Source organism: Pelophylax lessonae (genome assembly GCF_965119305.1).
Source record: "Pelophylax lessonae genome assembly, chromosome: 7".
Lineage (NCBI taxonomy): Eukaryota > Metazoa > Chordata > Amphibia > Anura > Ranidae > Pelophylax > Pelophylax lessonae.
Window position 1 is genome coordinate 119537409 of NC_138774.1, and position 16390 is coordinate 119553798.

At 44.3% G+C, this 16390-nt stretch overlaps 1 protein-coding gene across 1 annotated transcript in view; it reads right to left on the reverse strand.

Moving 5' to 3' along the window:
- GPC4 (glypican 4) overlaps positions 1-16390 on the reverse strand; it is a 182780-nt gene that overhangs the window by 87468 nt on the left and 78922 nt on the right. Inside the window, exon 2 of the mRNA XM_082262515.1 lies at positions 5352-5510. Coding sequence (XP_082118641.1) covers positions 5352-5510 — 159 coding nt within the window. The remainder of the gene's footprint in view (positions 1-5351; positions 5511-16390) is intronic.

Genomic DNA, 16390 nt, shown 5'->3' on the forward strand with positions numbered 1-16390 from the left:
TTTTAATGCATCCGGAATAATAGAGGCCAACTTGATGTCTTCCTCAGTGCAATCATATTTACTGTAGAACTACAAAGAGGGAGGGCGGCACTAGGAGACAACCAGGTGTGCTACATGAAAGTGCATTGACAAAAACCATGCTGATTACCTCATTGGCCTAATGGTAGTCTTTCACTGTCCAGTCAGCAGGTTGAGGGTGTAGCGTGAGGCCCTCTATTCCTTAGGCGAAGTTCACATTCGTATGTTACAGAGTTCCTACAATGCACAAAAATACTTGCATCCTTGTTATAGACGTCAGACGGTGCCATTAGTTCACCCCAATGCACCTATGTAATGCGCACACAAATGAAAAGTACCATGCATTCTGGTGTGGCACAATTTATAGATAAGGTTATTGAACTTCTTTTGTGCAATTTTCACATGTAGGGCAGTCCATAAAAATATTGAGCTCCCCTAAATGGGACGTGTAAAATCATGCAAATATATGCACGCACTGTCGCACCTGCATAGGTGTCTTAAAGGCTCACCCTTTTTTACATGCATGCACCTTTTTCAAAAAACGGCCTGCAGGGAATCACATGGTCATCTTGACCATGTGCTTTCCCTGCGGTTCCTGCACCCACACACGCACTGCAATTTTACATGCGTGGGGGTGCAATTCAGGATGACGGTTTCACTAAAGGTGGTTGCGGGAATCGCTGCAATTCCTGCAGCCACGCGCAGAGGTGTGAACCCAGCCTTAGCGGTTGGGCTACTTACCATGTCTATCAAATAGCACAGCAGCCAACTGAAGATGCTGGCAGAACAGGTGGATCGAGCACAAATTTCTCTACCAAATGGTTTAATCCTGCATTGAAGTTTAAAGGTGATTGGGGATGCAAGAAGCTGAGAGCGAAAAAAGTGACAGTATAGGCTTTAACAGTGCACTCCTACTGACACTGCAATACAGATGTGTGTATTTATGCTTACTGAATATCATTAGCAGTTCATGTAATTGTAGCAGGTTTTCAAGGCCTATGGCCTGATGTGGGTCTGCCATTGTTACCGGTTACCTCTCCAGCCCATGTGAGCTGCGACCCTGGGTGTGAGAACTGAGGCATTGACAACTCCGGCATCTTTGTGGTTTTATTGTAGATAAAGGAAATAGGAGAAGGGAATGAGTGGGATACTCCTTTAGGCTTTACTAAATACAGTTTGGGACTTTATCCGGAAAATGTCTGATAATGCTGCCTTGACGCCAGCCGATGCTAGCCAGCGCTCACTGAAGCTTAGAACACACTGTAACTTGACAAAAGTGCTGAATCCTCAACTCTAGATCCAGAAGACTAAGGACTGTGGAGCATAGAACTACTGACACTGCTGCAATGCAAAGTCTCTGACCACTCTCTCCAGCCTGGCACTGGCTGGAGGTAGCTTGCTGTGATTAACTGTATAGCTACAACTCTCAACTGGTACTCTGTACAATTCAGGGTCCAAACCGCAGGCGCCCCTTTACATTTTAAGCTCTTCAGGGTCCACCGACTATGTACCCCCTTTACTACTTCAGGGTCCCCAACCTAGGTACCCCCTTTACAGCTAGCTGGCACTGGATCCTAGAACCTCTTCTGGAGTGGTCTCCTCTAACACTTTAGGCAGACCCCCAGGGGCAATCCTCAGTACTCACGACCTGTGTAGGCTTTCCTAGGACTGGACCCCTCTCGCTCTCCGCTGGTTCTCGGCACACCGAATCCCCTCAGCTCAACTCAACTCCGCTTTCTCTCTGGATTCTCAGGCGACACCCGGAGTCATCCGCTTCCTCAGACAGGAGCAGAGACAGCGGTTCTCTCCCTCCTGGGACTCTGCTCCCGCCATAGACACCAGGTAACGCACCTCCCCCAAACCTATACCCACTCCCAGAATCCTTTGCAGCATAATCTGCCTTCTGGGGTAGTTACAAGCTTGGATATGTCCCCTGATTGGGCTTCCCACACTGCCCTATGAGAAGCCTCTCACAGGAGCCAGTGGGGATACTTCTGCCCTCAGCAGGCACATTTGGAAGCCCTGACACCCTAACTAAATAAATCACAGCCCTGCTGTTAGGCAGACAAGGCCCACTATATATTTACCTAGCACCTACCTGTAGGGTGCTACATAATGCTATATTAGTTATTCTTTAAAGTGGTTCTAAATGCTAAGCCCTGATTCACACGATGCAATTTTACATGGGAAATGGATCACAAACCTCATGACAAAGGGAAAGGTCAATGTAGTGCAGCTGCAATCTGACTTTGGGAAAAGGTCCTGTGCTTCTTTGGTGTGATTCTGTGGTTCATAGACTTCAATGGAAAACACTTTCAAATCTCCTATCTGTCCTAATGTGCCAAAGGTTTCCAGAAAGTTTTCTTCCCCAGCACAGAAATTGAAGCAATATCAGAATCGTATCAAGTCCCAACCATGTGGTTGGTATCCACTCAGAAGTCTGGGCCAGCAGCTAGCTCAGCCTTTCAGCAACCCGCTGAGAGCCAGAGCCATGAACATGTTTGATGAACAAACTAATTTTGATAGTGCTCTTTTCGTTCAGTTGTATGTATATGAATAGTGCACAATGCTATCTGTCATATACAGTCTACTTACTATATTGTTTATGGTGATATTCATGTCATGGTGTTCTTCTCTTTGTAAACCTGAAAAACCCCTATAAATTTCCTTGAAAAGAAAAACACTTCTGGTTCGCATTGTTGAGAGGCGTTTTCTGGCAGGAAAAAAAAAAAAAACACTAAACGTTCCTAAACGCCTGTACAAAAACGATCTACATGAGCAATTTTTTCTGCCAAATTAAATGGATTTCTTTTAATCCCAGTGTGCATGGACCCTAAATCTGCAGCAAAAAAAATCCACCAAACCACCACATCAAAATCTAATGGCTCACTGTAATTCTAAATCAAACAATGATCTGAGTACAAATGTGGATGAGAGCGAAAAAGAGACAAGTTATATACAATGCAACACAGATAATGACGTGTAGGAGTTTAGATTAACCTCAAATGTCAAATCAGAATACTAACTAAAGCTGCAACTGCATAAGGAGTTCCAAATTATACAATGTTTATGTAAGAAAACATGCGTGGGTATAAGAAGCTTGGCACAAGAGCAGCATATATAATATGAACAAAAACTTTGCACACAGGAATTGCTTACTGGAGGCGTGTGTAAAACTGTGGCTGCAAATTCCCACAGTTCAGACTGGTGCAGGAAAAATCACAAGTCATTTTCTTCCTCATCTAGAGCTGAGAAGTCATAAGAAGCCAAGGCCTGGTTGGAATCCTAATGCTTGCTACACATGTACATACACCCCACACGCGCTTCAACAATGGGAGCTAAAAGTAACTTCAACCAGCTGGCAAGGCCATGCATAAGCTTTCTGCACCGAGTGCTCTCCACACAGCTGTCCATTATACTTTACTGACACTGTTCAAGTTCTGAGGTTTATGACTACAACAAACCTATTTCAAAAGGAATTTGTTCTCCTGGCTAGAAGCAGAATTAGATTTGGTTGGAGAGCAATTAAGAGCACTTAGAGGTTGGTAGAAGCCAGGGAAAGGTCAGCAGGCCTTACATGAAAGTCCAAATGCAATACCAGACGTCTACAAACAACAAAAAGAAAAAAAAAACCTCCACATAAATTTGGAGAGTAAAGATCTCTGCCAAACAAAAGAAATGAGGGGGCGGTGGTCAGCAAGAGCAGAACAGAACAGAGCCTAAATACGGGGAAGATACAATATTAAAACAAAAGCAACACATAAGGGAGGCCGACACATTGTTTATCCCTATGGAGGAGGTTTAGGAAAAACCTAGGGATTGGACAGTTATGACTACTGCCCAACTAATTATCCCCCATTTGAGAACAGCTGGTCTTATGTGATGTAGTCATGGCCTTATAAGGTAATCCAGTCCGATTCTGGCTAATGTCTATGGCTAGCCTTAATACAAATATGGTAATTTTAGTCCCCTATTTCCCATAACTGCCCTTCACTTGTTTGTTTCGATATATACTGCTTCCTGTGCCTTCCATTCCCGATGACACATGAACAGAAAGTGAAGGAACATCTCACTAATTCAGCCACAAGTAGAAATAAAAATATGATGGGAACTTACATTTTTCCCCACATCAAATGTAACCACTTTCCGCCCATGCCATAGCTGACAGACAGTTACAACACGGGCCTTAAGTACTGGGAGGACAGCCATGGATATTCTCTAAAGTGCACACCTCCCACAGCCCCTGGGGATCGTATCAGATATGTTATGTGACCACTATGTGCTTAGGACACCGCTTATTAGATTGGGGTGAAGGGTCAATCACAGCTGTCTCAATGTAAACAGTGGTTAGCCCCATCAGTCCCGAGTCATCAGAGCAGCCCCACCAGTGCCCAACAGAGCAGCCTCACCAGTGCCCAACAGAGCAGCCTCACCAGTGCCCAACAGAGCAGCCTCACCAATGCCCAACAGAGCAGCCTCATCAGTTAAGAAAAAGGACTTCTTATTTGCTTATTTATTTATTTTTTTAATTGTTGGATTTTTTTTATTTAGCAAACAAAAAGCCCACCAAAAGAAAGCTACCTCAAAAAAGTGATACAAATTTTATTTTTGAATACGATGTTGCATAACTGAGTAATTGTCATTCAAAATGTGACTATCCTGAAAGCTGAAAACTGGCAGCAATGGGGTGAAAGTGCCCAGTATTGGAGTGGTTAAAAAAAATAAAATAAAATAAATGGCTTCAATGTGTGCACGTATATTTCCACACACTCGCCAGCAACATTTCCCTACACAATACAGACTTCACGTTTGATAACCTCCTGAAACTTTTCAACACATATAGCTGTACATGTTATCACTTTCTATGTTTCTATAAAGCAACTTCCAATGCAGGTTTACTGGTCCATTAAATCATAACAGAATGTGTGTATATATGCAAGGCTTTGATGATGTGCATTCAAATAATCATCTTAACCCCAAACTCTAAAATAATTCAGGTTTCCTATTTTAGGATTATAAAATTGCCAAGGACCAGACTTTAAAGCACTCTTCTGGAGAAGCGAGGGCACAAACACATGTTTTTCATATGTCTGTGTGCTGGTAAAAAAAGGGCGTAAAAGCAAAAAATCATATATTACCGAAACAAGGGGAAATTAAGAAAATCATGTTTGCATCAGCAGATTTTATTCACATAGCTTGTGTCCTAGTAATAAAAACATCCACTCATTCACTGACACAACAGTAACTTGTTCTTTAAATATACATGTACAAACATATTCAAGTTCCTCAAAACTATAAACCCTACAAAGATGAAATAAAGAAATATTACTTACCATCAAATTTGTTGTATCTGGAACCAAAAATATTCTGCATATTACTACATGGTTCAGTGACAGCGGCCTTGAAGTCATGTTTACTTTGCTGATTGTACTTCTCCTCCATGGCCTGGGAGCAACATGTGTGCCCCTGTGAGCAGACCTTTAGGTGGTCACCTGGGGAATAAAACAAGAGCTAATTATACAAATGCTAATTGAATTCTACAGATTATCTGCCATATAAATAAGTCTGTGTCCAACTGGTTTGCCATAGTTACTCAGTTTGCACCACTTCATTTTATAATTATTATTTACAGTTTTTTTGTTCAAGGTTTTTTTTTTTTTTTTTTGTTCCAAGCAAATTGTTCTTTCTTAAAGTCAACCTCCAGCAAACAAAAAAAAAAGTTTTTGTTTTGGATAGAGCAGGTTAGAATAAGATGGAGCATTTGTCTTCTTTCCATCTGTATACCTATACAGGGTCATGTGTCCTGTACCAAATAATTATACATAGAACAATCAAACTGATATAAAACAGATTAGAGACTTAAAAAGGTAAAAACTAAACCAATTCCAAACCATGATAGCTTCCTTGTAATAAACAACCAGTCCTTTAAAGGCTTTCAATGAAAGTCAAAACCAAACTAGGTTCTTAAAGTGGAGTTCCACTGGTTTTTGTGTTTAATAAAACTCAGCAGCTACAAAAACACACACTTACCTGGTCCCACTGTCCAGCGATGCGGCCGGCGGGAGCCTTGGTTCTCTTGCGGATTCACAGCCGGGTGCACATTGCGCATTTGCGCGCGTCCTGAGTGGACAGGCAATCTTCTTGGACCTGCGACATGTCCCAGAAGATTGCTGGGAGAAAGGGGGAGAGGAGAACTTCCGCTCGAGCTGCCTAAGCAGCCTGAGCGGAAGGAGCAGGTACCTGGCAAAAGTAGGTACCCGCTCCCCCCCTAAAAACAAATGACATGCCAATTGTGTCATGTCAGGGGGACATAAGGCCTTAAAGCAGAAGTTCCACTTTTGAGTCAAATTCTACTTTAACTACCTCCAGTCTGGGCCTTTTCTGGCGCTTTCACATGTAACAATCAGTATTTTTTGCTAGAAAGTTACTGAGAACCCCCAAACATTATTGAGATGCAACAAAATGAGAAAAATGCAGAAGTTGTCTGACTTCAATAAGTTCTCAGCCACTGCCCTGAAACAAGCATACCAATGAGAAATTCAAAGTCAAGGCTATTCGTTGGAATACTCCGGATCAGTGACTCAAAGAAGTCATGCTACTGGATCAGGAAACCAGCCAGGTAACTAGCATTTCTAAGAGAAGTCTGCAATAGTGCAGGTTTACTTTTATTTAAAAAAAAAATATGAATTATGGCTGTTATTACTCCTATTACTCCCATTACCACTTCAAGGAAAGTGCTCTAGATGAACCCTGAACAGGACTGCTTTAGAAAAGGGTTAAAAAAATGTCTAGAGGATAACTGCACTGTTCATTGTGACAAGGATTTTTTTTTTGTCAGGGCAAAGGTTCATTCAAGAAGTCAGCAAACACATTTTTTTCAGCCCTGTCTATTGGTTAGCAGGCTAATTCAGAAAACCTTGTTCTGTGAGGACTATCAAAGAATCACTTGTGTTCACAGCTGTAAGATTTGCCACATACAGAAAGACAACTATAAAGTGAATTTGCTCTTTTATAATTTGGAACTGCAAACAATTTAGTCCTAGGTTAAAGATTACTTCTTCACACATCTTCTCCAACATGTCACATCAGCATGCAGGCCCCATTCATACCTGTGCGTTTCAGGTTTGCATACAGAAACATGTGTTCCTGAAACATGCATTGAGCTTGGGTGCCATTAATTGTCAATGGCACCCCAGACATGGCTAGGAAACGTGGGTTTTGTTGTGTGACAAATGTGGCAAAATGCCCAGCAAAGAAGGGGCGAACTAGAATGCGGCAAAATGATTCATGAGCTCCTTTGCCGTGTTTCTTGCGAATGGGCTGCCCTATGCTGTTGTGCAATAAATGCACGATATGCATTTGTGAACGGGGCCTAATCCATTCACCTAACACTCCAATTTAGGCCTTGAAGTCATGTCAGAGAGAACCTGCAGATCTATCACGACTTATGATCACTTTTACCATTTTGGGAGTTAATGCGCTAAAAAGAGACCCACAGACTTCACCAAGTCTGAATAATTTCACGGCAATATATAAAAGACATCAGGTAATCGTTGTCTGCGAAAACTAGTGTTTGGACTAGTTGGAACTTTTCATCCTACTGACTCCATCCATGTGTAGATGATTGTTAATACACTCCTTTAGTAAATCAGCCTCTATCAGCAAAGTGTTACTAAACCCTCAACAGTAAAATCAGTCTGTATATGCAGTAAAGCATGCATACTCACTGCGGAACTTAAGGGGTTTAATCCTCTGCATTGTGTAAAAAATGGTCTGCTGAAACAAAGTTTGGACAGCATGTATCCAAAGCTGCATCACAAACTGCAGCCCATGGACCACTGACTCAGACCCAAACCCGGTCGTATGCGACCCTGCGAGACGTTTAACTCGCAGGCCAGCCTCTGTCCGTGAGGCTATGTCATGGCCGGCTTAGCACGTAGCTGCAGTCTGCACGCGCACGCTCGCTGGCTGGGCTGGGGGGGGGGGGGGACCACTGGATCTAGATTATCCAGCCCGGCAGTTGATTGTGGATCTCCCGAGGAAAAAAAAAAAAAAAAAAGACAACAAATAAAGATGTAAGATAGGATAAAAAAAATTGCTAGGGCCAGAGATGCCAGCCAGTAGCCTAGGTCCTTACTCCTGACTAGACAGATTAAAACTGATTACCTAGAGCAGGGGTGGGGGTTATATACCAGGTGAGGATGGCCCATGGGCATAGCCAGGTGTTTTTTGTTCTGCCTAGTCCTACTCCTGAAGGAGGCAATATAACCCAGCAGTTATGATTGATGGAGCGCTGTCTCTGTCCAACGAAAGAGAAATCAGTATAATTACCTTTTTTGAAGCTGATCCAACCTGATCCCACACTGAGCTGTCAGCCGTGGCTTCGCTGCAGAAGGGGGTGCACGCGACAATACCGACAACTAAAGTCCCATAGTGACGTCACATCCCATTCATTTCACATCCGTTGTCGGCCGTGTCCTCTGCAGAGCTTCCGCCACTGAAGATCAGGTTGGATCAGCTTCAAAAAAGGCATGTATACTGATTTCTGTTTTACAGGGGTAGGTTGGGGTTAGATCGTGGAGATCTAAAGATGGAGGGATTTTTGTTTTAGGGTGGACTTTTCCTTGAAGGTAAATTTAAAGCGAACTTAATAAGAAAATTGTATGATCTATGGCCAGCTTAAATCAGACTTTTTAGACACTCTGGCTCCATCTTTGTTGAAGGCAGTGAAGACAGGAGCAGGATGACTCTAAAATTGTGAACAGTTAGTGAAGGAAGCGTCTATGTTCTTCATCACACAAGTTCACATGAAGGATCTCATAAATAGGGGGTGACAGTTGCCACAATCAGGATAATTTTAGCCAAAAAAGACAAATGCCTGACTTTATGACAGGAATTATTAGCTGAATCTGGGATCAGACAGAAAAAATGGATTTTTGTAAAATCTTACCGTAAAATCCTTTTCTCTTAGCTCATTGACAGACGTAGTCCTCGGTGATACACCACCTTCGGGTTATGTTGCCTCCACAGGAGCAGGACTAGACAGGAAATTAAAAAGCTCTGGCCACACCCTAGGGGCAGTCCCAGAGGGTATATCCTCTCTCTCTCTGCCTCAGCAAATCAGTTATGTGAAAAAGCAGTCTTTAGAGATTTTAACCCAACTCAAAAAAACAGAGGGGCGGGGACTACGTCTGTCAATGAGCTAAGAGAAAAGGATTTTACGGTAAGATTTTACAAAAATCCATTTTTCTCTAGCGCTCATTGACAGACGTAGTCCTCGGTGATACACCACCTTCGGGACGTCCCAGAGCAGTATCACAACTGAAGGGTGGGAAAATGAAATCAAATCCCAATCTAGGAGGCCCAACCGGTGCCAACTAGAAGTTTACAATGCTCATCCTTAATGATGAGACTCAACAAAAGAGAAAAAAATTTCTCTTTTTTTTTTTTTTTTTTCAAACAGAAAAAAACCCTCGAGGTAGACCACCGGTCTCCTCAAATTGCGGCCTGCAAAACCTTGCGGCCAAATGAGGCATCCGCCGATGCAGTCACATCAATTTTATAGAATTTTGTAAAGGTATGTACCGACGACCAAGTGGCCGCCTTACATACCTGGACCACTGACGCCTGATGGCGAAAGGCCCAGGAAGTACTGAGCGCTCGAGTGGAGTGCGCCCTAACAGGGAACGGAGGACTCTGACCCTTAATAGAATAAGCCTGTACCACCGTTTGTCTAATCCATTTGGCAATGGTCGCGGCAGATGCAGGCAAACCCTTTCTGGGGCCATCCGTGATCACAAAAAGTGAATCCGTCTTACGGAATGATTCCGTAGCTTTCAGGTATACCCTGATTGCCCGAACCACATCTAAGGAATGCAACGCATGTTCCCGATGATGCTTGAGCTGAGGACACAAGGAAGGTAGTACAATATCTTCATTCAGATGAAAATCTGAAACCACCTTAGGAAGAAAAGATGGCTTAGGATGAAGTACTACCTTATCCCTATGAATCACTAGGTATGGGGACTGGCATGATAATGCAGCCAGTTCTGACACCCTGCGAGCAGAAGTAATAGCCACCAAGAAGGCCACCTTCTGGGATAAAGTAAGCAAGGGAATCTCCCTGATGTTTTCAAAGGGAGGTTTCTGTAGAACCGACAAAAACAAATTAAGATCCCAGGGCGGTAAGGGCGCGCGGACTGGAGGAGCCAGGTGCCGCACCCCCTGGATGAAATTCCGCACCAAGGATTTGGTAGCTAAAGGCTTCTGAAAGAAGATTGCTAATGCTGAAACTTGACCCTTGATGGTGCTCAAGGCTAGCTTCTGCTCAACCCCTTGTTGCAAAAAGGCCAATATTCGAGACACCGAATAGGTACGTGGAGGAAATCCTAAAGATTCGCACCACGCAATATAAGTCTTCCATGTGTGATAATAGACTTTGCTGGAAGTCGCTTTCCTTGCTTTAATAAGGGTAGGAATGACTGAAGTAGACAAACCTCTGTCCTTCAGTACTTGGGTCTAAATGGCCAGGCCATTAAAACCAGCGACTGTAAAGCACGAAGGTAAATTGGTCCTTGAGACCACAGACACTCCCTGAGACGAGGTTCCCACGGAACGTCTGCGACTAACATGTCCAAGTCGGCCAGGCCGGCTTGAGGAGGCCAGCCTAGAATTTCTAGGACCACTGGCGCTGATTGGATCTGAACCAGGCGTCCCTAGAGCTATCTGGCCCCGACCATCCGAGAAAGTCTGGTCGTTTTCTGTTCCCACACATTTATCAGATACCTGATAGTTATCAGGAAAGGTGATCTTTTCTGGTTGAACCTCAGGGACCGAAGTCACCCGACTAGAGGCTACTTGGCCTATCTGGTTAACCAGATCCGATTCCTGTGAGGTATCGGGACTAATCTTAGGAAAAGGTAAAGGAAAAGATCTATTCAGGGGACGGTAACTACCGCTTCCTGTGGTACTTAAATGTTGGAAGGGAAGAATCGCACCGGTAGTAGTGGTTGATGCTCGATCTAATGTCCTGAATACCGGTGAAAACGTCCCCCCACCCTGAAACCGGGTGGGGGCGCACCTTCAGGCTGTGTACTCCTTTACTTCGGGTTTGGCTGGGTTGGTCCTCTGCTTGTCCGACCAGCCCTTCTTGAACCCTCCTGGAGGAGTCTTGCCTTTCCCGCTAGTACCAGCCGGGCGCCCTTTATGGGCGGTAAAGAAAGGTCCTCGCTTGTTGCGAGGTCCCTTAGCTTTTGCAGCCTGTGGCAAAAAAGTGCTCTTGCCCCCAGTGGCATCCTTAATGATTTCATCTAGGTTGGCCCCAAATAGACGATTCCCCTGAAAAGGGAGATTGGTCAAGGTCTTTTTGGAACCTAGGTCAGCTGACCAGCATTTTAACCACAGCACACGTCTGAGGATCACTGCTAACTTAGATGCATGCCCTAATAGGGGAGTAGTGTCCAAGGCTGCGTCACAGATAAACTGTAGCCCTTGTATGATCTGTTCCATCAAATCAGATGTCTCCTGGGGAATATCTTTTCCCCTAAGATCTTGGCGTACCATTTTCGCCCATTCCGTAAGTGTCTGGGAAACTAGACCAATAACAATTACTGGTCTAAATGCTGACCCTATCAGAGAGAAGATAGTGCGGGACTCTGCTTCTATCTTTCGATCCACCGGATCCTTAAAGGACGAATTGTCCTCCACTGGAATAACCGTGGCTTTATTCAGCCTGGAAATAGGCGGATCCACGACTGGTGGTACCGTCCATTTCTTAATGATGGATTCCTCAAACGGATAGCGTCTAGCAATACGCTTGGAAATAGTAAAAGGTACGTTTAGAATGCTCCCATTCTCCTTTAATCTGATTACCAAAACATTTAGGTACAGGAAAAGCCTTCGCCGTCTTGATGGGCTTATTAGTACCAAAAGGCATCTCTGTTTCAGTTGCCTCTGCCGGTAAAGCCTCAAGTTTTAAGGTTTCCTGCACTGCCACAACTAGTGCGTCCACCAATGCTTCTTCCTGAATTATAGCAAGAGAAGAAGCGTCCTCCTCACTGTCTGAGGGGGCTTTACCTGGGATAACAGCCCTTGCAGAGGAACCTGCAACTGCCGTGACCATCTCTGAATCTGAGTCAGAGGTGTCAGATGGTATAGGGGTAGGCGGGGGTCGCTTCCTTGACCCCCGTCCCTGACAGGCCGCCTCCACCCGAGCCACCATAGACTCCAAAATTGCTGTAAATGACTCTATACTCTGTGCACCGGCGGGTCCCGAGGCCCCCTCGAGGGAAACAGGTGGGGGAATATGTGTGGCAGGGTCCATGATAACTCCAGTTACTTCCTGGATAATATAATTCAAAAGTAAAGAAAAAAACTTTTTTTTTTTTTTTTTTTCTGACCCCCAGCGCCACAAAAAGCCCCTTAGTGTTACCTGCTAGGGATCCCTATCGATCGAGAGAGAGAGAGAGATAGACCCCCAGGCTCACCACTTGATGCTCAGAGTTTAACTGCAACAGGTTACAGCGCTGTCTTGACAAACAGGAAGTCTTTTGGCTGGCTGCCCAGGAAGAAAGGAGGCGGCTCCGCCCCTCTGCACGCCTTCCGGCGCCTCCCCCAAGCTCCACGAGGTGTAGGATCACCTCAAACATGGCCGCCCCCATGCTGGAGACACGAGGCTACACCAAAATGGCGGCTCGTGCGATCCAGCAAAAAAAAAAAAATGGCGGCGGCCTGTACTGAATAGCGGTCTGCTGCAGGGCACACAACACTCTCTCTGCATGGGGATATGGCGTGGTTGGCGGTACCGGCCCTGGCGGACCGCATGGCCGTTCGGGAGGCCTGCTAATAGCTGGAGATCTGATTTGGAAGGCAGTCTACATGTCCGTGGCTTCTGACTGGTAGGTAGCTTATACTTAACCCATAAGATTCCCAGAATGCCACAGATTACATCTTTTAAACATGTATACAATAGATTGTTAGCTCCCAAACCAAGCCTCCTGGCTTTTTGCACACATAAAATCACACTCAAAGTAGGAGGATCTGTGACACGTTATAGGATAGAAAGGACTCTTTCTTACCATACAGAGAGGGGCCCGCGTTCACCACAAAACCCGTCAGGGAAAAAGGGGGAACATACTACTCACCATACCGGAACCAGGCGGGCACCAACTCCTGACAGTACCCCTCTCCACCGGGGCGGGAGGGCTGTCGACCGATACGGACGCCGTGACTCATGGTCTTTGGCGTTTCAGCGAGACGTTTAACTCGCGGGTTCAGTCCTTTAATGGGACTTTGTCGCGGCCGACCCAGCGCGGAGCTATGGCCTGCACGCGCTCGTAGGCTGAACTGGGGTGACCACCGGATCTCAACATCCAGCCCGTCGCCCAGTTCAGCTTTCTTGCTTGAAGATCTCACAGGAACACTGGAGAAAAAAAGCTGTCTAAAAAATCCTTTAAGAAAAAAATTCTTGCCAGGACCTAAGATCCCAGCAAGGTATCTAGGTCCTTACTCCTAACTAGACAGAAAATAACTGATTTGCTGAGGCAGAGAGAGAGAGAGAGGATATACCCTCTGGGACTGCCCCTAGGGTGTGGCCAGAGCTTTTTAATTTCCTGTCTAGTCCTGCTCCTGTGGAGGCAACATAACCCGAAGGTGGTGTATCACCGAGGACTACGTCTGTCAATGAGCGCTAGAGAAATAAAATTTATATTTCGTATGGATGACCAGGTGTCAGAAGTGTTGGTAGAGTGCTTGCCCACCCGGCTTCAATGGGCTCAAAATGAACAGCAGCCAGAGGTAACCTATCCCCTACATGGGCTACTCAGTGTCCAGTCCCATTGTAGTCCTTGTTTCAGTTGGGCTTTTTATAGCTAGTCATGGCTGGAAGCCGTAGTTTTAACTCATAGCATCAAACAGATCAGGGCAAAGTATTCATGTAAATAAACACAATGCAAACAGACACCCTATCCTGAGGTCATATCAGGCTCCATGAACACGGCATTTTCTGGTATTATGGAATGATCTACAGCAACTATAACACTGAACAAGGATATCAGCATGATTTTCAGCATATGGACGACCACAAGTGAAATATGTGATATGCTGCACAATACAAACCCAAGTGATAATGATCTCCAATTATCAAACACTGCAGTCTTCATGAAACCCTCACAGCCTAACCACATCAGTAAGATAGTGGCAGTATTAATAAGTGTCATACCCACCACACATACACGGAAACTGCATAAAGGGATTTATGCATCTTTAATGAAAAAAATGAATACATTCCTGTTGCTGACGTTTTCTCCCCCGGTGGGAGACCCTGGCTGCATTTACAACTCCACCTTCTCCAGTCCCAGTGTCTGAGAAGTAATGTTTAATACATCTTAAATAGTTTTAAATTCACCTTTTACGTTACTACCCCAGTAAAGCCTCTGAAACGAGCAACGAATCAATGAATTTAGTGTGGAGCTTCTATAGAACAACTCAAATTTGTGTGCTGGGGCCTGATATGCAAGACTGTGCTCAGACACACTGACCCAACAATGTATTACCAATGTTGATGTATAGTAGAAATTAAAAGGGTCTGTTAACCCAGAATTTTTCCATGTTACAGTAGATTCTGAAAAGACTTGCATGCATGAAGGTAAAAAAACCTGTGTGCAGTAGGCTCCAGCTCCCCATCGCGATCCAGTGATGTGCACGAGAGCCTCAGCTCTTAGAGAACATTCCCTCCTCATTGTCTGAGACAGCAGTGGGAGCCATGGACTCCCATTGCAATCAAGCTGTGGGAGCCATTGTCTCCTGTTGCAGGCCAGTATGCCAAGAGGAGAGAGGGGAACAGGGCCGAGCCTCAGCTCTGTGTGTGAATGGACACGCAGGGCCCCAGCTCGGACGCGAGCCTGCTCAAGTGACCCTTAAAGGTTTACCTGTACCTTGCCCAAAAAGAACAAATTAACTTCAACAATATTCCCACAAATATACCTTTGTTTTGCTTCCCTACTACTGGGTCGCTAGGAGTATGAAGGGTAAAAAAGAAAAAGAAAAAACATACAATATAGTATGGTAAGTATGTGACTCATTCCCCTTCCCCTAATGTGGACAATGCTGGTGCTTGACAGTTGGCCAATTGAGCCCCCAGTGAGGAATGAAATCGAACAAACGGAAAAATCAGTGTAAGCTGCTTCAGGAACACCCAATAAAGCCCAGCATTAGCTAGGCACAGGATGGTTTTAATGTACAATTTAAGGCAAAACATTTTTTTTTTTTTTTGGTGGCAGGGGGGTTTGACAATGGCCTCAATGGATTTTCCTTCACTTCCTGTGCCATAGCCAAAACAAGAAGCGAAGAACTCCCTGGTTGTCATCAGGATCACTAGAACTTCCCCGCTGGAAGATTTTCCTTCTATTCCTTCTCTGCTGACAACCCAAAATTTAGCATTTTCTTTTACTTTCATTCTTGGTACTTTTGATAAACAGGACAAAGATGTGAACCCCCTAAGGGAGGGCACATATACCATTAAAAATCTGACCGTTGTTCTGATCCCTTTCCAACCAACCCAAAACTAAAAAATGTTTTGCCTTTAGTTACACTTGACATGTAACTTAAGTTTTATGTATTTATCAGCCAAGTCTATAGAAAACTCACAGTTCAGAAAATAAAGAAGTGGTCTTTCTTCAGGAAATAATTGCGGTGCTCGGGGAAAAAAAAAAAAAAATATCAAGTGCAATTTGTCCACATGAATAGGCTATACTTGTTAAGCTTTGTTGGAGAGATACATGACTCTGGGTCAAGTGAATCAATGTAAACCTGATCCCACAGCTGTACGATTGTGGAAACCCAACCAAGGTTTTCAAATGAACAACGTTAAGCTTCTTCCCTCAACCCTGACAAACTACTTTCTATTAAAGAAACACCTCCATTGGTCTAATCAACTCCCAAGGCAATTACAATATTAATTGTCTGATACAAAAATGACACCGTTCAAAGAAACTCGACTCTTTGGGAAAAGTTTCTCTTTTGGCCAGGTAACGTGAGCTGGTATGTATTCTGAAGGATTTAGAATTTCTCAATTTCCCGGGTAAAGCTAAAGAAGAATACATTAAAACCTGCCAGATTATTTTCAGAGAGTTGGAATAACACAAGCACTCAAAAAACGGGATGTGTGTCTTGGCTGAACATGTATTTAATAAAGTGATTTGTCAGCTGGACGTTACCAGCAACACCCTCTTGTAATGCTGTATCATCCATATTTCGTTAATGGAAGGCCAATACAAACACTTTAGAAAAATCACCAGTCCAAGACAGCATAAGGCAGACCATTAGAAGCGATTTGCACGCTTACCGCAAGCACCATTTCTCCGTAGCACACAAG